Source organism: Falco punctatus (genome assembly GCF_963210335.1).
Source record: "Falco punctatus genome assembly, chromosome: 3".
In the NCBI taxonomy this organism is placed as follows: domain Eukaryota; kingdom Metazoa; phylum Chordata; class Aves; order Falconiformes; family Falconidae; genus Falco; species Falco punctatus.
The window spans coordinates 109828195-109854518 of record NC_137582.1 but is presented as its reverse complement, the minus strand read 5'-3'; the positions used below and the strand labels follow the sequence as shown (position 1 = coordinate 109854518).

General features: G+C 44.8%; 1 protein-coding gene and 1 long non-coding RNA gene across 15 annotated transcripts in view; one reads left to right on the top strand and one right to left on the bottom strand.

Moving 5' to 3' along the window:
* Positions 1–11: 11 nt before the first annotated feature.
* On the bottom strand, positions 12–22304 carry HP1BP3 (heterochromatin protein 1 binding protein 3). Of its 10 annotated transcripts, XM_080378813.1 has the most exons (17): positions 22196–22282; positions 20576–20797; positions 20139–20261; positions 19121–19188; positions 17712–17766; positions 13690–13835; positions 13121–13220; positions 11538–11685; positions 11047–11206; positions 9825–9968; positions 9222–9302; positions 7434–7588; positions 6608–6698; positions 5769–5928; positions 3064–3175; positions 1974–2102; positions 12–1194 (listed from the first exon to the last, which is right to left on the bottom strand). In XM_080378813.1, the coding sequence occupies exons 6-17, from the start codon at positions 13729–13731 to the stop codon at positions 909–911; spliced, it is 1608 nt and encodes a 535-aa protein (XP_080234939.1). In that variant the 5' UTR covers positions 13732–13835; positions 17712–17766; positions 19121–19188; positions 20139–20261; positions 20576–20797; positions 22196–22282; the 3' UTR covers positions 12–908. The 10 variants fall into 10 exon arrangements, with proteins under 10 accessions (XP_080234939.1, XP_080234941.1, XP_080234943.1 ...); XM_080378815.1 differs by lacking the exon at positions 17712–17766; XM_080378817.1 differs by lacking the exon at positions 19121–19188.
* LOC308060299 overlaps positions 20804–26324 on the top strand; it is a 17836-nt gene continuing 12315 nt past the window's right edge. For all 5 annotated transcript variants that reach the window (XR_013926660.1, XR_013926661.1, XR_013926662.1 and 2 more), the window contains exon 1: positions 20804–22068. This is a non-coding gene — a long non-coding RNA (uncharacterized lncRNA). The remainder of the gene's footprint in view (positions 22069–26324) is intronic.

Sequence of the window (26324 nt, the reverse complement as noted above, 5' to 3'; positions counted from 1 at the left end):
CAAAGTGGGCCTGGAATCCAGTTTCATTTTATTTTAGCAAACTGCATGTTCTTCACTTATCAACATCTCTACATTAGCAATTGTATAGCTCTCCAACTTTTCTTTAAAAAAGGATAAACAAGAGGTGACAAAACTCAGGCTCTTCATCTCTTAAAAACATTTGAAAGTTGGATTCAAGAAGACTTTTATATATTTTGGTTTTAAGGTAACAGATGTGGTGTGGAAATACTAATTCAAATCACCCGCCTAACCGAGAACTGCCCCTTTGGGAGCCCCTCTGGCATCAGACCATCAGTAGACGCTGCAGCCTCTGTTTACTGAAGATCTGACTAACCGTCAAACTTTGCTGGTCTGAAGGAGCGAAGGCGCTGTCTCCTCAGCCTGTCACTCTAACAGCCAAGCAGAAAGAAGCACCTCCAGGACTCAGTGCAAGTGCTGTATATACAATGCTTCTTCACAGAAGCGTTAAGGACCTCATCATGCAGGGGATCTAGGGAGGACTCTTCTGCCGCTGTACCTTCTCATTAAGAATCACATTCCCCCAATCATCCTGTTCCTGCTGTCTAAAGATATAAAGATCTTCTCTGAAGAATTTTTAAAAGCCAACCCTCCCCCCAAACCCAAAAGGAACACCACAAAATGTACAGATTATATATGTCCTACAAAAGTCCTAAAATTATTGCAGAAACTAAAGATGACTTGTTCCAGGGGAGGGGCAGGCACGAGGCACAGCACTGAGATCTAACAAATGCTCGGGTTGGTTTGATTTAGTTTTCAGCTTTTCCCCCATTACTCAAGAAAAAAGAAAAAAAAAAGCGTTTAAGCATCAGAACTAAAACACAAATGCACGTTGACTTATAAAACAAGATTGTGGATTTGACCATGGGATTCCCTGACAGTGGAAAAATTTACTTTTTTGCCTGGAGAGATTTCCTCATGGTGGACTTGCCCTTGGCAGAGGATTTCACTTCCTTCCTCCCCCTGGCTGCTGGTTTCTTGGAAGAGCTGCCACCAGAGGGTTTCTTGATGGCTGGGGCTGCTGGTTTGGCTTTCTTAGCAGGGGTTTTAACCTTGGGAGGGGGCTTTGCTTTCCCCCCATGGGCTGCAGGAGTTTTTCTTGGCTTGGGTTTGGATTCTCTTCGTTTCATTGGAGGGGCCCTGCTCTGTGATTTTGGAGGTGGTCTCTTCTGCATCCTGTCAGGAAGAGAGACAGCAAAAGATCTCAGTGGAGGCACAAATGCTACCCAAAGCAGAGCTGCTGTCATCAATTTGCATAAACGAAGCAGATCTTGGCATCCTTGTTCTTTACCACGGATGTTCCTTTATGCAGCAGCACATTTCATTAGCTAAACCCCAGAGAGCAAGAACTCCTCTGGTGGATCCTGCCACACTAAGCACTTCTCAGGCTCCACAGTGCTCTGCAGTGAGGTTTCAAACTCTTTTGATAGGCATATAAACATAAAATAATGACAGTGAATCAAAGTCAGTTGTCAGAACAATTAAAAGACCTAAGCACTAGCTCTCCTCTCTAAATGGAATTCTATTATTTAACAAACAACACTGCTCTTAAATCCATATGCTAAGTAAGGTAGGTTTTTTATCTTGCTACAGAATTGCAAATAGTAATACTGTAGGGAAAAGTTCTCCTAAGGAAACACTTAATAAACATAAGAAGTCCCACGTCAAACATCAGACTAAAGTAGGAAACTAAAAGCAATAGAGAGAATAAACACAGGCTCGCTTCTCATCTGGAGGAAAAAAAAAAAAAAAAAAAGGTAAGCTTCGAATTATGGAATTCGGGAGATCAGTATCTCTGGAGCAAGGCATAAATAGAAACTTCTTCTTCCAACACCTCTGAGCAACAGCCTTGTGGATAAACAACCACACTAAGAGACAAACCTGTGTGCTCTACAGCTGTGACAGTCACTTTTATTTCATCTGAAAGAGCCCATTCATCTCTCATGCTGCCATACCTCTTCTTTGGTGGTGGTTCTTCCTCCTCAGACTCTTCCTCTTCAGATTCTTCGTCCTCAGATTCCTCCTCTTCCTCCTCATCAGATTCTTCAGAGTCCTGCTGCTTCTCTGGGTAGAGCACATCTGGGCTACAAGAGGGTTCTTGTCAGAGCATGACTTGCTTTTGAGGACACAACTCCAGAGTTGGCAAGCCCTGGGTAACTCTGGCTCTCATCAGGCACTGCTGCCCACCCTCCTGTAAGGCTACAGCTCTGACCCTAGCCCAGATATACTCCCATGACTTTGGTGTTTGCGGCTATCTGAAACCAACGTTATTTAGTCTGCAACGGCGGAAGTGCAACTGCTTCTAAGTCACCAGGAAAGCCCCAGCCCTAAGCTGCCCTTTCTCTGGTTCTCTTCTTCATTGCTCCTTCCGTGCAAATGCAGAAAGGCAGACAATAAAGGGACAAGATCAGTGACTGAATGCAGGCTGAAGCCACCAAGGTCTTTGTATGCATGCAATAAAAGGTGAGGAGCAAAGATTTAATGACTATACTGTCATTTGGCTCTTCGTGGGATACTAAGTCACCACCCCTGGGCTCCACATGGCCTGGCATAATATATACTCGCAGCAGGAGAACAAAGGCTGTTTTAGTCTCATGGTAGCTAATTTAGGACATTTTCCCTCCCCTGACCTTTCCTCCACATTGGCATTAAAAAAGGCAAACAGCTGGGTCCCCCTCATTAGGAGTATCCTTGCATTAAGGCCACTGCCACACTACCTGCTCATGTGAATTTGTTTTAGCATGGGAACACTTAAGACAGCCCTCATCCTGCAAAAAACCGCCACAACAGAGTACCTGAGAATACAGAGCACAATATTTTTATTGTCCTTAAAAGCTTCTCTTGCTAATGAAGCCAGCTTTATATTCAGACACCCAAGTAACATCATTATCTAGAGTATGGGTGACAAGGCAGCAGCTCACCAGTTATTAAACCCTCCACAAACTTCCCTCTAAATAGGAGGCTGGCCCATGAACTTCAGTATTGCTCCCTGGCTGACCTATGCAACATTGATCTTGAAAAACATTTTACAGCCAAGCTCTTTACCTAGGATAATAAGGGAAGCAAAGCTGAAAAGTTCCACTGAAGCCCTTTCCAGAAATTTGCTCCATCCAGCCATTCTTCTCACATTTCTGCAGGGTTCTCTTCAGCAGATGCACTGTGAGGGAAGGGGGGGTGGGGGGGAAAATATCAGAGAAAGCTTGCATTGCTATCTTTATCCACTTGTCTAATCTTACTGTGCTCTGAAGTGCCCTCTGAAATCAGAAGAGGGAGAGACAGGATGAAATCTTCTTTGCCCAGGACGCCTGCAGAGGAATGGAAGAGCAGTGGAGACCCAAGACTTGTGAAGACATCACTGCTTGCTTCCTTCTGCACCCAGCAAAGGACAGCTGCTGCATGCGGGACCCAGCTAGATCACTGTGTTTAAATAAGATGTACTAAAACTTCTAAAGGGAAATCCTCTCGCAGTTAAATTTCAAGCAAGATACAAGTGTTCCTGAACATTTAGCATGTGTGGCTTTAAATTCTCCAAAGGAATAAGTCAAGAACGGCGCATGCTTCTCTGATGTCACGATCAAGGGATCCTCCTTTATAAACGCATTCAACAGCAGCACGTAACTACTTCTGTCCAAATTTAACCTGTCTCAGCTTTCTTCAGCCTGTCCTCCAAAATGTTTTTTTAAAAGAAGTCTTTACCCTATTTTTGCCCGCCTTGTGTTCTAAAATTTCACATGTGGTACATCTTTGCCCATTTGAGGGGGTGGGGTGTGTGTGGGTATTTTCTTGTTTAGGGAAAATATTTGGTCTAGAAATATGACAAATGCACTTTCCCGTCCAGTCTTCTGTTCCATTGTGCACTGTGTAAGAACGGTAACCAAAACTGCACAAGTACAGGGGACCCTTTGTCTCTGGCAAAGGGCTGAAGCCGTTTAGTCAACTCAAAACCATTTTCAGCTTGAATTCAAGGGACTATTTACACATTTAGCTCCCTCCAAGCCAAGGGAAAAGCAAGACCTGCCCTCAAGCACGCTCCAAAGAGGTTCACTTAAGAAATGGAAAAATACAAAGAAAAAGCTGGCTGAACTGTCATCTGAATCTGTTCTGTACGATTAATGCAAAGGTATTTGCTCCAACAGTTATTCAACACTCCTGAAATGGGCTTTTATCAAGAACTGACATTTCACAGAAAGAGAATCATTTGGGACAACGTCATACCTTCACCAGCTTACAGCCTACCTCCGCTGAATTTTTTTTTCCTTTGAATGGCACCGGAAGAGCTTGCACAGCTAATTGAGATGATTGTATCCATTAAATTAGTACTGTTGCATCATCAGGATTCTTACAGTTCAAGAACTCTTTAAAAACCCCACACTCCTATAAACAGGAGCAACACAAAAACATAAGGTTGGTTTTTACTCCGGGTACCAAAGATCAATAGCAGCACGTAAAGGATTTGACTCCAGTCAAGTCCAGTTTTAAGTGTGAGGTGTAAAACAGGGAGGAGTGCAGAGCACTGGTTCTGCAGTGCGTACCTGCCTGCTTTTACATCTCACCAGATCTTCCTCTGGTTGCTCTTAAAGCAGAGCAGAGATCATCAAAATTCCTTTCATGTAACGGAAAGAGAAAGAAAACAACAGATTGCAAGCTGAAATTTCCTTATCCAACTCGTAAGACCGACAAGCACTGGAGGCTGGCTAAACAGAGCCCTCTAAGGACCAGGAAAATTGCCCATGGTCCTGAAAATAAATTGTGCAAAGGCTTAGTAAGCCTGAAAACGCTTCTCCCTGCCCCAGGATTAAGAGAAGCCACACTTGACATCAGCCTCTAATTGCCAGAAGGCCTCAGGCAACTTCTTTAGCTCATGCTGCTGCGAAGAAACCTGTGCTCCTCTGCATGTTGGTAAGCCCTGCATCAAACAGCCATGCTGACGCCGTGCTCCAGCTCCAGGTGAAGAGTGCAGGATCAGCAATCTCCTCTCCAGCCCTGTGTCCTGAGGAATGGCACCAGCACTGTGACACCACAGTAGCAAACTGATCTGCTTTTAGCTTTGGTTCTAGCAGAGACTATTGCGAGCTCATCCTGCTTCAAATGACCTCCAGCATTGGTTAAACAACTGCATCAGGGCTCAGATCAAATAATGCAAATAAGCCATCAGAAGATCTGCTTTTAAGTCTCTGCTAGTATTGCTTCTGCTAATGCAAAAGTCAAAACAGACACGTGTCATTCCTGGGAACAGAGACACTCCAGATCTCTTTCCAAATACAACAGGATTTGTTACTCTCTCCTCACTTGGCTGACCTTTCAAAAACCAGAACCAAAGAAGGACCTCAAACAAATCACTAAGATGGGTGCTTGTGTTGTTTTTTTTTTTAAAAAAGTTGGACAGTGCAACTTCCCTAAATAAAAAGCAACTAGAAACTGCGTTTATGCCAGGCTGTAGCCTTTCAAAATAGAGAGACAGATGAAATCAACTTGGTGATTTAAGAACAATAAAGTACTTGAATACTATTCCCCGTTTCTGAGAATGTGCTGCAGACAAGAGAAACAGGCATTATGTCTCGGAAATGAGCCTTTGTCAGGTTTGAAAGGAACTGATGGGAATTAAAACCACTGAGAATCTCTGCAGCACAAAGAGCTGAGCAGCTGTCAGTTGCCCAGCAAGCTCAACAGAATAGTTCAGAGGTGCTACGCAGCTGCAGGACTGTCTTTCAGCATGTAGAAGAGAAGCATTACAAAAATTGGTACTTTACCCTGGAAGTTGGAGTTGGTCCCTGGGTGGTTTTCCAGGATATACTTCTTCAGCGCTGTGGTGGAGCAGGTCTTCGGTTCGTTCATGGCCGCAATAGCAGACAGGATGGCGTCTTCCATCAGAGTCCCACCCAGCAGGGGCTTCTCCCCTGATTTCTTCAGCTATTTTCCAAGGAGGAAGAGAAAAGCATCAAGACAAAATTCTCCCAAACCAGGTCAGGACAAGCTCCTCTGCACCAGGTGGGTCGGCGCTCCTGCATTAGCACAGATATGTTTTATATTAAAACACTGCACAGGGAACGCTGCTTTCCCAGCTTTAATTGGGAGGACAGGCCTATTCAGTCAGCTGGCCTGGAGGGCTTTTTATCAGTAACACATTGTCCTAGTCCCCCAAATACACTGCAAGGATGTGGCAACCTAAGGGCCTAGCACTCAGGGAAGGAAATAAATCAGATCTTCCTCCATCCCACAGACCAAATGTACCCAAGAGACTTTTATGGCATAGATACAGACATTGCAGGCATCTGGGGTACCTACTGCACTTACAATTAGTGACGGAAAGGAAAGCTTACCCCACCATCTCCCCTACTGTGCTAGTGAGTCAGAGCTGAAGCAGGGTGTGGAGCATGCTAAGCAAGGAAGGCGGGGGGGTCTGCTCCAGAAATGCAGACCAAGAGGAGAACAAGAGTCCTACTACTTCATAGATTGACAGCTCCTGAATATGACAGGCTGCTAAAGAAAGGTGTACCCAATGGAACTGGGCGGGGAAAGGGCGTGTTAACTTATACCCAAGGCTTGTGGTCAGCACAGCCAAAAAAACAAGATGAACTCTGGCTCTGACCTGGAATGTCCCAGATGCTCCCTTCCCTGTGATCTGCTCTAACTGGCCCTTCTCTACAGCTCTCTGCAGGGCATTCTTCAACAGCTGGGGTCTGAAATACAGAAGGACAAAGCTTTACTGACACACATTGACAGTTTAAAACACACACAGGGAAACAACACTTTATACGGAGTGTGAGCAGAACAGTACTTACAAGTGGTATCTGCCTATATAGAGACATTTTAAATGGAGATCTGTCAGCAAGGGCTGATCACACGAGCAGAAATTGAACCGCAACATTTTCTTGGTGTCACTGCGTATCCAGAAACATACAAGCTTCACTTGGAAGGATTTACTAATTTTGAAAAGCACATTTGGACCTGGGGGGCAATGAGTCAGTCAGCCCGCAGACAAACAAGGGACTGAGTACAAGCCCCTGTAAGAAGTGATGCACTGGGTTTTCCTAAATGTGATTCCTCTCCAAGCCTCGATCCACTCTGTATGGGCAAACTTAAAAGATTACTGCAAGCATGGGCCACTAAAGCATCAAGAACCAAGTGGGACAAGATCCCAGGGAGAGGTCTTCACATCCATGCAGCTAAAAGGATCTGATTTTGGTGCGTAAAGCAATGCTGATGTCAACAGCAGGAACAAAGATTGGGTGTGGAGGGACGCAGAAAAAGGCACAGCTTTTCCTCACGATTTCCTGCAGGCTCTACAATGCAGAGCACCACCTGTCCGCTGAAATACCGAACTGAATCACTGTGAAGCGAGGCAAAGACAGAAGGTGGCTGCGTTTCACTGCTCCTCTGCAGTGTTGCTTGCAAAAGCGTACTCCTGCACCTACCTCATATCTAGTTTGAGTTTGGGGTAATACTGAGACACATATTTCTTGATCAGGCTGTAAGAAGCTTCCTTTGGTTCACAAAGGCGGGTAAAAGCCAGTGGCAGGATATCTTCCAGCTTGACTTGTTGCTCTGCAGTCAACATGGAAGTGCTTTTCTGAAATACACACATTTTTATGCATCAGTGGGGCCTAAACCTGGGGTTTTCTGAAACAGCAACACACAGGTAGGGAGACACGCCCCTGACACTGGCCACAGAGCTAGAAAACCAAATTCTGTAAGGCAGTTCTTTAAATGAACAATTTAAAAAATTTAGCAGCTTAAGGAAAATCGAGCACATTTGGCTGGACTTTTCATAGAGCCTTACGAAAGCTTCAGAAATACAAATTGCTGACTATTTCACAGCTGTATTTTTAATCATTTCCTTCCTCTTTCTATAGACATTTGCCTCTGCTACCCTTCAAGGAGACAGGTGAAAATGATACACACAGACATTAAACTTGAAAAACTATTAAAGGCAAGACCTGCTTACACAGGTCAAATCTTCCCAAAAAGCAACAGCTAAACAGAAATGCATTTTTTTTCAGATGAAAAAATGAAGTCTTGACCGAAACCATCACTCTCTTCTGAATTCTCGTCCCTCCCTTGGTTACTATGAGGAGGAAATGATCAGGAAAAAACAGTCTGTTCTTTATACCGAAAAGGCAGTGGGAAAATGTACTGAAGTTCAGTGATTCTCACGCTGAACAGCAGCTCTGCAAACCGTCAAATGGGCGAGGGTGCTGCTCACACAGACAGCTGCTTGACTTCTAGCTGCATTCACCAAAACCAAAAGCAAGCTATTCGTTTTGCTGCAACACTGAGAAAGTAACTAGGAACAAAAATACTTACATGCTGTAGACAAGAAAAGTGATGCGTTAGCAGTTACCAGGTGTCTTGCTTGAACTTCTCATGGAGCCAGTGAACTCCGTTTAAAAAGAGGTTACACTGCAATTAGCTGCCTTCCGCACCCTAGTACCAAGTGTGTCACCGATTCCCTCAGTTTTAGAGCTTTTGGTCTCCCCAGTAGCACCAAGGCATTACAACGCCCTTTGGGGGTTCACCCGGTTAAGCTGCAAGGGTATCGGCAAATTCCAGCTGAGCATTTTGCATCCACTGTGTTAGAAACATGTTTCATACACCCAGCACAGCAGAGAGTGGAGAACAGGGATGCAGGAACCACAACTAATTGTGAGGCCTAAGCTCAGCCATCCCCCCCGCCCCATCACACTGCACTGCCTCAGAACAATATGCACCCAACATTAGCAGCTTTCTTCCAGGAGCCTTAGGACATTTTCTTCTTCCTCCCTCTGCCCTCACAGCTGATGGAAAAATGTTCAATCTGACAGTCCTGAAGACTGAAGTCTTCGATTTATCCATGCAACAGATATAACAGAAACAGCAGTAGCATAAAGCTCTCTTACAATACCTGAGAGGCATCTCTCTCTACCAGGTAAAGACAGAAGAGGAGCTTCATGGTTATTCAGTTTTCTGCCTCTGAACCAAAGCCTAGGAGTTTAATGTAAACATTTTAAAACTAAGATTTTGATTATTCTACTTGATTTTAATTTCTCATACTAGCTTTCTGATTCTGATTTTAGTGGAATGGGTGTTTTAATTACTGTACTTGGGGAGGAAAAGTACAGCAAGGAGGAGAACACTGTTTGGGCTGGGGTTAGGCTGAATTTTGTAAGATACTTGTGTTTCAGTGCAAGATTTTTCAGAGTATTGTTTAAAATGATCCATCTCACCTTTCTGTCTCTGGCCTTTGGAACAGTTTTTCCTGCATTAGACACCACCACAAAGCTCCCAGAAGCTCCTTTTCCTTTCACCTAGTTTGGAAGAAAGTCCATTTAAGTCTTTAACAAAGTTAACTCAGAATAATAACAACCTAAAGAGACGAACTGACATCATTATGTAGTTTTTGAATGCGCCGTCACCCTGGTGATGGGCTGTTATGGCAGAGGCCTGACTTGAACCCACTGAAAATGCAGTAAGATCAGAAACTGCAGCCAGACATTAATAACATACTCTGCTGTCCTGACCAGGCGATCCTAATGGATATCATGTGCATAAACTACAGTGTTAGAAGAAACATACTGCTGCAGAAGTGACATTGCTGGACTTGGCTGCTGCAACGCTGTATGACACAGACTCAAGAAATGGTCAGAAATTGCATAAAGACAACCATGCAAAGTATCTGATTGACAGAACAACGCTGAAATTCTGTCAGTGTCTAACACAAAGTGGAGGCAGAGGTTGATTAACCTCCACGAGGGAGAACATGCTCACCCCTGAGACCTGTTAACGGGAGTTTAAGGAATGTAATACCACCTCCACAAAGCAGCTCTTACCTGTCTAATAATTCCTCTCTCCAGCTCCCTTTTCAATGCTTGCTTTAGAAGATAGCCTCTCCTCTCGAGCTCCAGGGAAGGGTACTTGTGGATGATGTATTTGCGTATTGCAACGACTGACGCGCCACTCTTTTGAAAGCACGCCTGAAACAGAAGCAAAATGTTAGTCAAAACCACCTGCACCAAAATTATCTTGCCATAGGACTGGAAGAACAGAGACTGAACTGATGCATACAGGCCAGCACATCAGCACAGGATACCAGGGCTGGCCTTTTCCCCACGCAATGACTCAAAAGTATAAAATATGAGTAACAAAAAACTTACCCTTTCTGAGTTGCTGAAGAGCAGACAACACAAAAGCAGTACAGCAAGCACATACCAACTAGTCCCCTATTCTGAAGCACTTAAACGTAATGGCTTAAACGTTACATGCTACTACAAAATGCAGTCACCTTTTGGCAAACAAATGCCACACAACTGTTAAGTCGTTCTACTAATGTCAGAGGGAGCAACCATTAAGTCAGAACAAGTTGCCAGGTTTGTGTGTCTTTTGGTGTTTGGTTTTTTTTTTTTAAGAAGATGGAAGATTGACATTAGTAAATGAGTGGAAAAACCTAAGCTGAAGTTCATATTTTGAAGATATAGCCGCTGGAAAAGCCATCTTGCAATTAAGGCTGGTGGAATCCAGGCCTCCTGTGAAGGCTGTGAACTGAGCTTCAAGGGAAGAGCAGCAGTGCAGCTACAACAGCACAGATCTCTTCTTACAGCTAGGAGGGATACAGTAAACCAAGACCAACACCACTTTGGAATGATAGTTTACAGTATCCCCACCTGTCCCAAATTAGAGTAAGTTAACACTGAAAAAAGCACGCATCTGATACGTGGGTTAATCAAGGTAAATAGACTTAAATATGGCTAGAAGGCACACCAAACTAAATGATGACAGCTATCAACCAGGTTATGTCATCCTGGCTGTTTCTAATAATGTCATTAAGGAAACAAATTCTAAACAAAGAAATAAGCTACAGGGCCCCTCATCATCACCACGGACTCACATTTCAGCTCCACGGGCTTCCAGGCAGAAGCACACACGTCTTACACAGTCATATTCCTGCTAACAGACAGCACTATCATCTGTACCATCAGCAAGCTGAAATTGTGGATTTCAGGTGCACAAATTATTGCAACAGATGAACAAAAGAAACATTTGTCTCCTGCTTACCCCGATGGCCTCAATTAAAATAGCATCCATTTTGGGACGCGAGGTGGCAGCCATCTGAGTTTGCTTCTGTGCTCTAGCTAGCTGGCTAGCAGAAAGAGTAGCCCATGCAGGAATGGTCTTTTTCACCTTCTTCTCCTTTTCCTTAGACTGATCCTTCTCGCTTAGGAAAAATACCAAGCAATAGTAAGACAAGAGATACTAAAACAAGCCAACAAGCAGAACAAAACAAAATATCTGACACTGAAAATAATTTAAAGAACACCTTCATGTTCCTATTAGAAAAAAAAGAGACTGTGTCTTGATATTCAGTCTCCCACATGTTCTAGAACAGCAGCTACACTTCATTGGTAGCTTCCTCCTGAGAAATTTGAACACCTATTTAAGGGACCCATCCCGTTTTCCCCACCCCTCCTACCATCCTTCCTCTCTGGAACCTGACTTTCTTCAGAATCCTACCCAAATCCCTGAATTCAGTACTAAAGAAGCCTTACTCCTTTTTGGTTTCTTCCGAGGACTTTGTTTCCCCTTTCCCTTTGTTCTCAGGTTCCTTTGGCTGTTCGGCTTCACTGGATGCAGCAGGCACGGTTTCATTCTCTTGTTCTCCAGCAGAGGCAGATTCCTCAGAGGTGACTTCTGCATCTAAAAGATGTGAAAACGTATCAAGTTACTGCCTAAAACTAGCCTCTATTCTTCAAGAGGGCAGAGAAAAAACCCAAAACCTTAAGAACACCCCCAAAAGTTATTTCCCACCAGACAATTTCTTTCCTCTAATTTAAATGGGTGATTTGAATGTAACTGAAGTGAACAAAACCACCGAAGAGAGCTTCAATAAGTGCAATCAGCCATCAAATGCCAGACTAAATTCAAACACTGTAGCATTTTCACAATGAACCAATTCCCCCAGTCTTCTCCTTTTAACTCCAGAAGTTACTGTTACAATCCTTCCTCATCAGAGCGGCCTGGGTGGGGAAGGGGGGAGGAAATCGGTACCACTCACGAAGATTTTCCAGTAGGTTGAGTTTTATGTAGTTTCAACTCAGGTGCAAAACCATACACCTCTACAAGAAATTTAGATAAAAACATACAAGTAGCTTTGTTTATGACCAACTTGTTTTCAAATAGTGCTGTTCCTGCACCATACACTGCAGCACCTTGAAGGATTTTAACTGTTGCCATCGCATTTTTCTACACTTGGCAAAGCTTTAGCTTGAACACGCATTAGCAGAAGCACTTGTCTACCAGCAGGATCAAACCCGGTCAGAAATCAACTTACCAAGCAAATTAACTCCAGTATATTTAGCTGAGAACAAGCCTTAGAGACTGGACTGACTATTTGATAAGATTTATATAAACTGCTATTACCCACTTTCTTGATAAAGAGCTGCCCACCATCACTGCTCCATGCAGTAGACAGGTTCTCTATTGCTGAGAAGGAGCTCAAGCACTCCTGCTACATTTCTGTGCATAGTTTTCCCAATGAGGCATCATGTATTTAAAACGTGCTGTGCATTAGTAGTTAGTTTTGTACATATTTTATTTATTTGTGACACCAAAGATGACAAAGTCAGTGAAACTAACTGGATGTAATACTGAAATGACAGATTATGAGAAACTGAGGTGAAGCTGCTAAGACCAGACACATGAATATTGGACAGGATTTTATGACACTGTGTTAAAATCCTTTGGTTCAGGAAAAGAAAGAAAAACATTAGATACTTTGTTTTCCTATTCATTAACTCCACCTTTTGATCTCAAGCCATCTTCCTGACACTACTGAAACGTCACAATTTCTACCTTTAAAGAACGTGCAAGCTTAAAAGGGATTATATTTAGCTCTGTTTTTCATGTCTGGAGAGTCAGGACTTTGCCACGGTGCATGAAGGACAAAACAAATGGGTTCAGACTGAAAAGAGTGGCTGCAAAATACAATTTCCCAATAATCCAAGAAAAGCCTGTGAAAAGGAACTAAGCATTAGCAATATTTTAATCTTGGCAGTAGGGTTTTTCAGGAGTTTCAGAACAGATGCTATGTTTGGATATACATTAACAATCCACTATAAAACTATTACTGTACCTGCTTTGACCTCTTCACCTTCGGCAGGTTTGCTTTTGGGAGGAGTTTCCCGGGAAGAATTCATCGAGCGGCGGATTGGCATTGTGTCGTCTTCAACTTTCTATAAAAAGCATTTGAAAATCATTACAGATACTGGAAAGAATCAGGTAGTTTTTAAAATGGGATTAAAGTAAATCAAAGTAGCATATGGAGAAATATTCTGGTTACATTCGGATTTTTCAGAATTTTAAGACAGTAATCCTCAAACCAGCTTCTTTGAAACATACTAGGAGAGGAGAGTTTCACATTTTACACTTATAAAAGAAGTAACTTTGCAATTCCAAATTAAATGAGATGAGCATTTGAGGATTTTGACAAATACAACATCTCAGGGAAAGGAGGGCAGGGGAAGGAGAGTGCCTACAGGATTTATTAGGCTCCCAACCGAGTTTCCTACAAGCAGGGGAGAAAGAGTACTAAGTAACCTTCAGCAGGACTGATCCAAGGGCAAGCTTGGAGAATGGGTCAGCCTCTACCTCACTTAACTTGTCTGTGTGAATCAGCTGAGCTCCCATTAAGCGTGGACGCACCTTATGATGCACGGGTTCAGCTTCAGACAGATCAGTCGCCATTAAAATTAATTTCTAGCCCCAAGTGCAGCTAACACTGTGGAGCCCCAGGTTTTAACCCCAAGGACCTTTTCCTAATGGTTTTCACAGTGCAGTGAGGAGTCAACCTAAAGTACAGAAAAGATGTGGTGTGAAAATTAACAAAACAAAACATCTACGTCCATGTATCTAACAAACTCAATATTAAAATGAAAAGAACGATAAATGACTTACAGCTTATGACTAACATAACTGAGAATCAAGACTTGCATTCAACAAAGATGCTAAAACACATATGCAAACTTGAGTGCTATGGATGTAGCAGAAATAGTAAAGGTATAAGCCAGACCTGCAGCCTGCTCCATTAAAACATATCTGAAAGAATAAAAAGGCTTTTTAAATTAACAGAAAGCGTTAATGAGAAGCAAACATTGCACTGTGCCTAAAGGCACTGAGGTAACTAGTCAGTCACTGACTTTAGGTAAAAGCAGGAGCTGATACATTGATCCAGCTTCTATTGCCTAAAGAATCAAACCATTAAATTTATGTTAGGGAGAACACGCATACATTGGGGATCCGAACCACGCCTCTCCCAAACTAAACCCCATGCAATTGATAGAAATGAAGGAGTCCCTGAAGAAGAAAACAGCCATCAAACCAGCAGTCTCACACCTTCTACAAAATAAACGTACGCTTTACAAAACTTTTCCTCCAAATGCATGCACTGTCACGGGTACCAAATGGATTAAGCTTAGTTTAACCCTCATCAAGGCTCACCCCTTACTGCCATTACACTTCCACAGTCTTTCTTACCTGCTGCCCATCTGCCTGCGTCAGTCTCTCCTAAGGACAGGTGCACCACTATGTCCACCACAAAACAGACAGTCTACTTGCTCATTCACTCCCTCTTCTCAGCACCCCCTTTAAAAACCTCAGAAGCAAAGCCTCACCTCCAGCCCACCAGGGTTGGACCCATTCTTGCCCATTCCACCCAAAGATCAAGCTCCAGGCTGCTCTCTTGTCTTCCTTAAAGAGAAATAGCCAAATACTCCCAATTTCTACCTATTCTGGATGTTTTCGTTTGCTCGGATGAGAAGGCAGGCACTTACCATAAATCTCCACTTTTAACAGGCACTTCCCCAGCCTGAGTATTCTCCTCTTGAATGGAGACCTAACATCATTCCTGGCACTGTTTTCAAGATGACTTTCACCAGTTTCAGCACTTTGCACTGCATTCTCCATTGCAGGGATGGATGCTCCGTACATCACACCAATACTGTCTCATTTACTCCATATTCTTGCCACAAAATACAGTCCTTTCATTACTCAGCAGTGGGGGCTCCTAATCTATTGGAGGGATTCTCTTTACCTCAGTTATTTTCCCAGGCAAACCAAAATCCAGCTAGTCTGCACAGAGTACTTTTTGTTAAGCCTCCAAGCTGTGTCAAGTAGTTTCCGTTCAGAAACCAGTGGCAGTGAAAGTAGAGCCAAGGGGTACACAATACGATGGTTCACAAGGACTGGCGATTCAAGAGGCTACACCCCTGTACCTACAAGGCCTCCCCCCCAGATAATAAACTGATAAATTAATAAATTAAATCCACTGCTGCTGCAGGTGGGGTGCAGTGTCACATCAGGTGCACACACACCTATGGTACAAGTGACCAAGAGACTTTCGGTTTAGTCTGCTAGCAGGAGGAGGACTAGACATGTTGCTTGGCAGCATTTCCATGGGAGATGCTCTAAAAAACATTCATCTAGCGGGCCACCTTCAAAATGCAGCACTTCTGACAGCTAAAGGCAGTCAATCTGCTTCTGCAACTTTTCCTTTGACACGGAACAGTCATTCTGAAAAACGAGAGTGAACTAGTCCCGTCTTCAGCACCAGTAAAAGCAAATGAGTAGTAACACTGCCAGATGTTTTCTTCTGAGATAAAACAGAAAAATCAAAACACACTACACACCAAAACCAAAATAAATGAGATGAATGAAGCTTCTCATGAAATTTCAGGATGGGAAAAAATACTAATGGCCAAATAGAACAGATGAACTATATAGCCCAGCACTTATTTTTTGGCCTATTTTAAGGGACTTTCCTCCCTCAAGTGTGACAAGTAGAGGAAAAATGAAAATTTTTGCCAGGCTTCAGCTCAGTATGAAGTATTTTTTCTAGTAAGCATGGCCTGCAGCCCTTTAAAAAAATCCCAGCATTTTGAAGTGATTCCTAGAATCACCAGTTTCAGATCCATCCTCAGGGAAATGAGTTGAGGGCTACAAAGGATGATTTCCCTGGGACTACTAACACACATATACAAGCATGGACTGTGGCTGACCTGGTCATGGGTCTTTTTTATTTTTAAACTGTGTGACCTGCATGTCACATGAATGAAAATATGGTACTCCCAACTTTTGACTTAGAATTCCCCAAGTTCTAAAAAAACAAACCCCTGTGTTTAGATCACAGTATAAACTATTTGAGTCTCTTTGCTCTCAAGAGTGAAACTTAATGGAGCACGATTTGTAACTTCAGTCTCTACAATACACGCAAATAAGCTATCACCCAGCAGAAATTCAGAGGGATCCAAACAGGAGCTTGTTGATTCCCTCTGCATTCCCACATGTGGATCACCTCCTGCTCAAAAGGCTAAGATGATCAAAGAGGCAGGAGGATAATCTCCTCTTCATTTCCAAGCATCAGTATTCTCAAGGGGTGAAGCAGCACCTTCTGAAAGCATCACAGCTCAAGGACTGCTTTTGCTTAGCCTATTTCTTTCCATAGAGGGATCAAAAGTAGTTTTCTGGACTGGGTGTGAAATGTCAACTATGAACAGGCAGGCCTGAATTCAGTTTTTCAAAAAGATAAAGCAAAAGACGAGAAAGATTCGTGACAGCAATGCAGAAAACTCTTGTGCCCCCATCCAAATTGAACGGTACATTTATTTAATGGAAAAATCAAGTCCCCCAAACCAACTGTTACCTGGACACTGTATTTCATGTATGGCACACCAAGACATCTTTAAATGTGTACCACAGCTACAATTGCAAGCATCACTCTTAATAACAAACAACTGAAAAGTAATAACTGTATTTCACATTTACACAAATGTCAAATGAACAAATACTGTGCTTAGAAAGTGGGAAGAGGCCATCAATGGAGGATGCAGGTTTTCAAGGGGTTGTTGGGTAACTCATGCACATTCAAATTTGATCAACTGTTTGAAAAGAATAATCCCATCAGCAACGAATCAAACATCAAGGTACTAACCTTTACAAAAAGTTGCTTGAAAGTACAGATAGTAAGTCCTCACATAGCTACTCACACTCATTTTCCTACGGGTTATTTGAACTGCAGGTTCCCCTACTATTATGAACATTTCAAAGCTGGTAATTCAGCAAGGAGCTGAAGAGCAACAAACCCCCCTAACTTTCTGATTTTCTAGATAAGCGGGAATGGTTGACAGCATCCGGTCTCCCAGTTCAGGGAGTGGCCACTAATGGAAGATCCAGTCAAAGGTACAAGTAGCTTGCCATGAACTATTAGGAAAAGCTATAGTAATTTCCTCTTGAGCTATCAGCACGTTGTTAGGAAAAAAACCCCAAAAAACACCAAAAGGGAAGGGTTCAGTTGAGACACACACATTTTGGGTAATACTTCAGAAGAGTGAAGCTCCCCAGCAATGTAACAGACAAGAATGTAAAAAAGTGGGAAAAAAAAATGTTAATTTGAGGCATAGTTTGGCTGACTCCTTGAATTTCTGCTGGCTGTAATATTTTCCAGCTTATCTCAGACTTCAATCTCATTTGATGGAAAATATTTCAGGACAAAAATCAGGTCTCTAATATGGCAAGCCAACCGTCAGGCTGGTGGAAATACCAAGTCACAAGGACTCAGGGTAGGGTGCACAGGCTGAATGGACTGAAAACAAATATGCAATGGAAAAATGAGAAAGCATATCCAATCCTGTGCTGTTAAGGGTGTCCACTTACTGTTACACGACACGTACACTGGTGATTGATGTGCTCTTAGACATGACTTGGGATACAGTACACAACGTGGGTCTAGAAATAAGGTCAAAAAAAGGTAGAAAAATACTCATGTTATTGCAGATTTGAAGCCAGGGTGTCATGGGATACAAAACCACCAACCTTACAAGCAACGCAAACAAGAATGAATGTTTATTATCAGAAAGGCTTAAAAAGCAAAGTAACCAGATTTCAAAACCAGGCTATTTACTATCATACAATTATCTATTACTATATAATACTGTCTGGAGCAGAAGAGCATTTAAATGTCTCAGAAGCTGCAGAAAAAATGCACGAGAAACGTTAATATTTTTGCAAATCCAAATCAAACCTGTCAAAACATCCCCTTCTAAATTGCAAGCTGGCCAGTGCCTTCAAGGCTTCTGGCCCCCTGAAATCCTCCAAGCTCTTCCCTAGAAATCCAGCTCAGGTAGAATATACATTACCAAAACCCTGGATATCTATGTTGTCACAGAATATATCATCTAGCAACACCTTTTATCCAAATTTGGTTTACAGTGTATCTGTTAAAAGTTCTCAGCTGACTGTCACAGCCTGCTTCACAAAGATGTTCTAGCATTTACTGATCTCCCTTTTGTTCTTGCAGTTAATCAAGACAACAGGCAGCTTGGTGAAGTCAGACCAGTAGTATTTAGTCATTTAAAACTGCCTAAAAGCGTGCAGAGCACTAAAACATCTTACTGAACACAGAACACAAGTCAGTTCCCACTTCTAATCTTTATTTGGCAACCTGCTCAGAAATTCACTCCCATTTCACATCTGGCCGAGTGTTACTTCACAACTGGCATTCCCATCACTTTTTCTGCCATTCAACAAGTTTCATGCTAACTCTGTCCCAATCCTTATGGCCACCACACTGCATCAATTTCCTGGGAGGTGTTCTACTTCAGCAGACTTTTCAATTGCATGTGTCCTGATTAAGCTACAAGGGCTGTATTGGCAACTTGCTTGTGATTGAGTCTCCCAGAGATCTGTTACAGGCTATCTGAGCCCGGCGCTGTTACAAGCATTATAAACCATCCTGTTTCAATTAAAGAAGAACAGTGGTCCAACACAAAGATCCAATAGCTCACCACTTGCCAGGCAAGAAATTCTTTGGCTTGACTAGTGTTACAATTTCTATTTCCATCCACTCCTTCCTTATTGAGCATTAAGGAGAAGAATGACAATTCCCAAGTACGTTAGGGTTCAGGGGAGCACCGTGAAATCTTTTGCACTTCTAGTACCCAAAACAAATGCATTCCCACATACGGAGACCCAACGGAGAGTTTTTCTAAGTCAAAAGATATATTTTCATTTCAGGGCAGCATTGAATTTGGACCTCTGACTCCAAATGCCACAAACGCAACCTGACTTACACCTTGCCTACCTGTTGACTTTTGCAGAGCAAAGCAAAAATTAAATACTGCCCTTCTGCACACACAGATGCTGCTTTCACTGGAAAAAAAAAACAACCCACGTTACTACAGTGAGATTGATGCTCTGCCTCCCCACCTGGGACTGAGCTCAGCGCCTTGTCTCTGTTAGGGTACAATACCAGCAACTTAAAGTCAGCTCAATCTCAACAGATGTTTATTAAAACAGAAGTAACAACCCATACCTCACCTCTATTATTCTTCACCACCAAGAATGCCAGCTCAATATAAAAAAACACTACACAGACCTATACAGAAGACAGGAACAGCAGACCATTTCTGTGGCCTCGATTATCTTAATTTCCTATACACAGGAGTTTTTGTTCATGCCCCCAAACACACAGCCAAAGCAAGGTAGCATGCAGCTTAAACTATGCCACCATCATACCTAGAAACTCACAAAAACTTCAGCTAAGGGATTAATACGAAGCAGAATTTCTGCTTGCGTAGCTGTCTAAAAATAATCCCTCTCTGCATGGATGCTCAAGATTGCAAGAGCAACAACCTCTGGGGGACAACAGTTTTTGTGAACAATTTTTGGCTAGTATGGTCCTTGATCCAATTCTCCATGTGCTGCACTGACACAAGCTGCTAAGGAATGAACTAGTCCGTATGAGTGTGCGCAGGTTCAGCTTTAAGTTTAGAACAGGTTTAGGTCACTCCAACATAAAAATCCACTGCTGAAAATTTCACAGCCCTGGATGAAATATCTTAATTCCAGGATCCAACATTATGAATTTTGACAAACCACTGACACTCGAATGAAAATTTAGGCCACTAACATTACATACCAGGGTACAAACCTTTTATAAGCCATATCCTCCTTGCTTAGACGGATTAAATTTAAAACCACTATATAAACCCTCCTCTCAAAATTATTACTTATTCAGCCGTCACTTATTATTCTGTAGTACAAAACTATACAATGATGAAAGCTATGACTTCCTTGCAGTCTACATAAAATCTACTCACATCTCACTTTAGAGTCCATCAGTATGTTAAACTTGTTTTATTCCCTCTCATGGAAGTTAAAATCCTCAGAGCGCCCTGGGTCACTTGTAACAAAACACTGACAAAAGATTCACACATCGGTTTCTGTTGAAAGGAAAAACACAAGGCAAAAAGATATTCTGAAGACAAAAATAATTCAAGCAGCTACCACATGAGGGAATGCATTAAAAAGCTGATTAATTAGGAGGCACACACAGGTAAAGGGGAGAAAGACTGCAAAAGCCAGTAAAAGTTTTCAAAGCATATACACCAAGCTCTTCCCTCCAAGAGAAGTTATATGTATTTCCACCCCCCTCCCATTCCTCAGTTCCAAGCAAATCCTTGGAAATCAGCTCCTTGGAAAATCCACCTTGTCCACCAGTCTCTTTAAGTCTCTCCTGAGGAAGGTAAATGCTCACCTGCCCGGACCATCAAAAGACCTCCATTCTTTAATTGAGGAGACGCTCACCAGCAATATCTTCCTCTCCTCTCGCTCCCACTACACACGCTGTCCTCACATGGATGAGCTTAGTAGCGTGACATTGTTTATAAACATCAGTATTCTGAACCTTTCCGGCCTCAGTAAGACAGCTGCCTGCCAAAGACTGCGGGCCAACTATTTCTCGAAGATCCTAAAAATACTATTTATGGTAAAAATAAACAAACAAACACAAAGTCGCATGCTTGGAAATCAGAATGCACTGTTACTCAAAAGGCCTGATAAGAACTGAGAAGTGACAGGCTTGTTAACCCAGAAACAATTCAATGGCTGAGCAGGACTCCTAAAAAGTGAAATACCTGTGAAATACCACAGATACGAGCAAACCCTCAGTCTCTGCAACACTGTAAAAAGGAGTGAACACACCCACAACCCCACATTATTTAACTTTTCCTGAGCAGTCCCCCGTGATTATGAAAACAGTTAGCATACAGACGGGAATGTTTGTTCTGCACAGCTGTCCTCAGGCACTGTAAGCTGGTGGAGCCCCCCTGGCCTGGCAAGAGCTACACCTGTTTACCACCAGCTAAGATTTTGGTTTGCTGCTCCTCCTCTCCTTAAGTCTTTGCAAGATTTTAACTGGAAAACCACAATTGAGAGCAGCAAGGAGGATAACAAACCCAGAATGGAAGCCCCTCTGGAACAGTCCCATCCAGGCTAGAATTCAACAGCCTTCTCTACAGAGAAGTACTGCAATAAGGGGAGGAGGGCAATTAACATTCTTTAACCAGGCTGTGACTACCAGGGGGTCTCAGGGAGGAACTCAGAGGCGCCCAAGAGTCTCACACTTAAGTCCCCATCCACCTCCAGCTGCACCGAGAGGGACCAAGGGCTTTTTTTTGGAAGCAGAGCCACAGCCAAGCCTCAGACAGAGGTTTCCCTCGGGTAGCAGCCCTTCTCCGGCCTCTGAGGTGCGTCTGCGGAGGAGAAAAACCCAAAAACAAACCCGCAACCAAAAGGCGGGAAGGCTACGGCGGGAGCCGAGCCACTTCCTCAGTGAATAAACCACGATTATTTATCGTGCCGCACCCCTGTAGGCCCTCCCGCCACAGACCTCCCCCCCGCGGCACACCGCCGGTGCGGGCCCGGTGCGAGCGGGACGGCAGCGGCCGTTTTGAGGCCCGCACCGCCTTTGTGAGAGCCGCCGGGCCCCGCACCCCGCCAGGCCCCGCCGCGGCACCCGCACCTCCCGGGCCCGGCGGCACCGAGGGCCGGGGCCGCCTCCCCGGGCCTGCACGGGGGGAGCGCGGCGCACCGCGGGCCTCCCCAGCTGTAAGACCGGGGGAGAGGGGGGGAAGGCAGGCCGCGCAGCCCACCGCGACAGCACGCCCTGTACACCCGGAGTGTCGCGACTCGTCACGACAGCCCCCGCGCGCCTCCCCAGGCCTGTCGGGGAGGAGGCGCGGCGCTGAGGTGAGTTCCCGGGCTCCTCCGGCGGCCGCGCCAGGCCGCCGCCGCGCCTCACACGCACCACCCCACGGCCTGCCGGGCGCGGCCCCCGTGGAGGCGCCGCGGGCGGACGGGTCGGGGGGGGACTCACCAGCAGGTCCGGCGGACACAAAGCGGCCCCTCTAATGGCGGCGGCGGCGGCGGGGGGAGAACCGGCGGGGGGGTGGGGTGGGGGGGGCCGGGGCAAAGGGGCGGGGGTGGAGCCTCATGGGGGTGTGGCCGCTGCGCGCGGTGGGGGGGCGGGCCGCGGCGGCGCCGCCGACCAATGGGAGGCCGCGGGCATTTTTCGAACGCAGGTCCCCTCCCCCCCTCCGCCTCCACGTCGCGCGGGAGGGGGGTGGGGGAAAGGAGGCAGCGCGCGCATGCGCGCTGCCCTCCCGCCCCGTCCCGCCCCGCGGCCCTTCCCGCGCTGCAAAACACAACGGCGGGGCGGGGCGGGGCGGGGCGCTGCTCGCGCGCCCCTCGCTGAGGCGATTCCCGCCGCCGCCCGCTGAGGGCGCTGAGGGGGCGGGAGCCGCCGCCGCCCGGGCCGCCCCTGTCGGAACCGGGCGCTTCGGTTCTGCGGCGTCGCAGCCCTGCATCTTCGCTCCGGCCTCCTCCCGCCGTTTGCCATGTTTCCACTGCCTTCCCTTCGTTTTGCCTCAGCCTCTTGTTCTTTACCCCCCGTCGCTCTCGTGAGGTAATTTACCCGATTCCGCTAGCTCCATCCCTGAGATCTGGTTGCAAGCTGGAAATTTTCTGTCAAAACATGCTAACAAGTCCTCACTTGCGGCCAGGGCCCCTTTTCAGTCTGCCTTCACTTCGTTACCTCGGCCGCCTGAGGTGAGGATTATCGTTGCAAGGCAGAGCAGAGGCGTGACCCACACTGGTATTTTCACCATCATGGTTATTTCAGGTCTACGAAGAAGTACACTTGAAAGCTAATGAACACAACCTCTTTCTGTGTACCTTTTGCTCTGCTCGTGCTCCAAGTTTGTTGTTTTTTCTTTGGCTAGGGCTGCGGATGTGTTGGGTTTTGGGTTGGGTTTTTATCTCTTCCCTCAAATCCCTCTCCTTTCCCTTCACTTGAGTTTAAGGTACAACTCCTCAATTCCTTTCCCTACCTATTCCTATTTTCCTTTCTGCTTACTACAAACTGTCTCCAAATAAGCCACAGAACTTTTCACCTCTAGCCTCTTGCCCAAGCAGTTTCTTTGCTTTGTTTTCTGCACATAATCCTTACTCGTGTGCTGCCAACCTCTCTCTCCCGTCAAATTTTTACAATTTGAAGGCTGTATGGGCACTACTGCTTTTATTTGGGCACTTCTATGCCTCCTGGGGATGGGAAGCCCCTCTGTGAGCACTTCCAGGAGCACTTACATCATTCAAAGCACTGTGGAGGTGTCTTGTTTCTGCAAGAGTGCCTTGACTGTTTCTTGTCTAAGATTTTTCCCGCTTGCACCCCCACCTTAGGTGGCTGCTCTAACGGCATACTGCGCCTGAGACCCTCGCTTTTCAAAGCCCAGCTGTCGTGACCAAGGCCTGGTCCTCCTCAGTGTTGTCTCCTCCACTCCAGATTATCTCTGCGATGCTTTGCTTTCGTACAGTCCTTTGTCTCCTGTGCTGAACAGCCCTGCAAGCGCCTTAGCCAGATGGCTCCACTTTGCTAAACATTCCTGTCTTGCTTGTGAGTGCGAAACAAGGACCCTGTAACTGCAGAAAAAATGTGTTCTTTGGCCTTTCTCCCCCTTGCAGTGCCTCTCTGGCAGGAGGGGAGGGACTGGAAGGTGGAGAAGAGGGGAGAGGGAATGCGCTCCTTTACTGCCAGCTTTTAAGACAGCAAAAAGGAAAAGATGAAATCACCCCAGCTGCCCTCCCCTCGTTCACTGCAAGCCTTTGTGCAAAACCCCAGCACCTGCGTTGCCCGAGCCACAGAGCTACACTGAGATGGAAGTGGAGAAAAGCTTTTGTTGTCTCCTTCCCCATTTTTTATCTCAAAAACCACCCCAGAGGGGAGCTGCCGGCCCTGCACATTCCTCAACAGCTAAATGCCTGCCTGACCATGGTGGGCTCTTGCGAAAATACCACGTCTGCGGAAGGCAGCTGCATCCTGCTGCTCCATCTCCTCTGCCCTGTTTTTTGGTCAGGTGTGTGTCATTTGTGTCCTCCTCCCTGTTCCCTCACCACTGCACACTGTGTGTGACAAGTGACAGGAGCAAAGTTGTGGGAAATGGTGACCCAGCACAGGAGGAAAGAATGGTGCAGGACAAGGAAATTCGTTGCCATGGAGTCTTACTTCAGCATGGGGCTTGCTGTCACAGTTAATCTGTGATTGTGCAGAGCACTATCATCATCATCATCAAGTACTTTTAGTAAGTACTAAGCATTTTCAGCACCTTTCCTGCCCTCCCAGGTGCCATGCACTAGTAGGATTCCAAGTGGTTCGTGGATTTTTTTCCTCTCCACCCCCCCACCCTCCAACCATTCAATTCGATTATATCTTTCTGCAGCCCTACAGCTTTTACATATTTGCCTACAGCTTTGGGTTTTGACTGTACAGTGCAGCTTGCAGTTTAAACCCGATCATTTAGACTTACTGCTATTGTTCCCAAGTAGTAGCTGTATGATTTACATGGCAAGAGATTTACTGTTTCCACTCTGTATCCAGAACCACGCCACGTGTTCTTGTTCTGCTAGAAACATGAAACCTGTTGTGCTTCATTTAAAATACATTTGATCACAGAAGCACCATTCCAGGGGCTACCGTGTTTAACTTTTGTACCCTACACTGACTTGTATTTTCCTGATTTTGACATTTTTTACTTAAAGTGAACGCTTTTTATTTAATAACCACTGCTCCTGTGTTGCTTAAGAGCTACCTGCCACAAAACACAAGAGGATTATTACCTTTGTCACACTGCGCATCTCATATTCTGAAATCAGCTTCTGCAGATATGTTCTTGATCCTTCTCGCTGAGTGAGCAGTCTTTATCACCAAGTTCTGTTTTAATATTGGCCTGCAGCTCCAAACTTTGGCTGATTATATTATGCCTTGCCTCTGGAATTATCACTCCAAGTTTTTGGAGAACGTTTTGCTTTTCCATTTTTACCTCGACCTTTGCATTTGTTCTAGAAAACCTAATACAGTTTTGGCCCTCAGTCCACCTGGACCAGGGAAAATATGAGCCGTTTTCCATGTCATCCCATGTCTAGCGGCCAGCAGGCTGGGGAGCTCCTTCCTGTTGCTTCGCTCTTTCATCCCTAAAGCTTCACATCCTGCTGCCGCTGCTTCTTCAGCTTCTTGTGCTTTGAAAATCAAATCAAGTATTCCCTGAGAAGCTTCTTACATTTAGGTGTGACTATCCCTGAACGTGTATCCATGGGGGATTATTTTGGTTTAATGGGATCACTGGAGCAGCACCCTTGCTCTTCTGCCTTGAAGCTTCTGTTCAGCCATGGGAGAGCCGGGCCATGAGGGGACAGTTGCTGCTGTTTTCAGCTTGACCTGGTTCCAAGTTCAACTATCTCATAACCACCATGGAACCAAAACATTTAATTAATGTGGGTCTCCCACTTCCCACTTGTAGAGCTGCACACAAACTTCTAGGGGACTTTCTGTGCCTGCAGCACACAAGTATGAAGTGGTAAAGGCAGCAGTGTCACCCTTCCTGCAGTCCCCCACACAACTTATGTCTTTATACTTGAGCTGCTTTTGGCTTCTGGATTTTTTTTTTTTTTCCTTTTTACATCTCTGTTAGAAACATGGACTTCTGGAAGAGATGAGGTGATGTCCTTTAACTGCCATTTTCCACTTCGTTGCTGGTTCACTTTACCAAAGACACATGTCTAACGATCACTGGAACAACTTACAGTGCTCTTCTAATTCATACTTACTTTTTTTCAGCAGCAGCCTTGCTGTCAGCCCTGTAGTTCCTATAATTCTGTGCAAAAATCACTCCTTTTCTGCTTTCAACTAAAAAATGCATATTGCCTGCCACTTTGTGGCCTTCCAGGCATCACCTTTGATCTCTTCATTCAGTATCAGCTTCCTAAGAATTTGTTCTCCATGCTTTTCCCAGAGTCACCCTATACCACCTCCCAGCTGATCTCTGTTGCTGCTCCTCTAACCCTACCCCTCAAGGCTAACCTGGTTAAGTTTATCTTTTCAAACCATTTCCCCTTTTCCCAGTATCCCATTTATCTGCGTGCTCTCAAACCCACCAATCCATTTTTATGTTGGT

What these genes read in the sequence shown, in the direction of transcription:
- HP1BP3 (XM_080378818.1), bottom strand. Translation starts at nt 13,731, where the DNA reads ATGGCGACTGATCTGTCTGAAGCTGAACCCGTGCATCATAAG. An exon ending in CAAAGGCCAGAGACAGAAAG is followed by an intron (nt 7,589 to 9,221) that starts GTGAGATGGATC and finishes TGTGTATTTCAG; the next exon opens with AAAAGCACTTCCATGTTGAC. An exon ending in AAACTCAAACTAGATATGAG is followed by an intron (nt 6,699 to 7,433) that starts GTAGGTGCAGGA and finishes TCTGTATTTCAG; the next exon opens with ACCCCAGCTGTTGAAGAATG.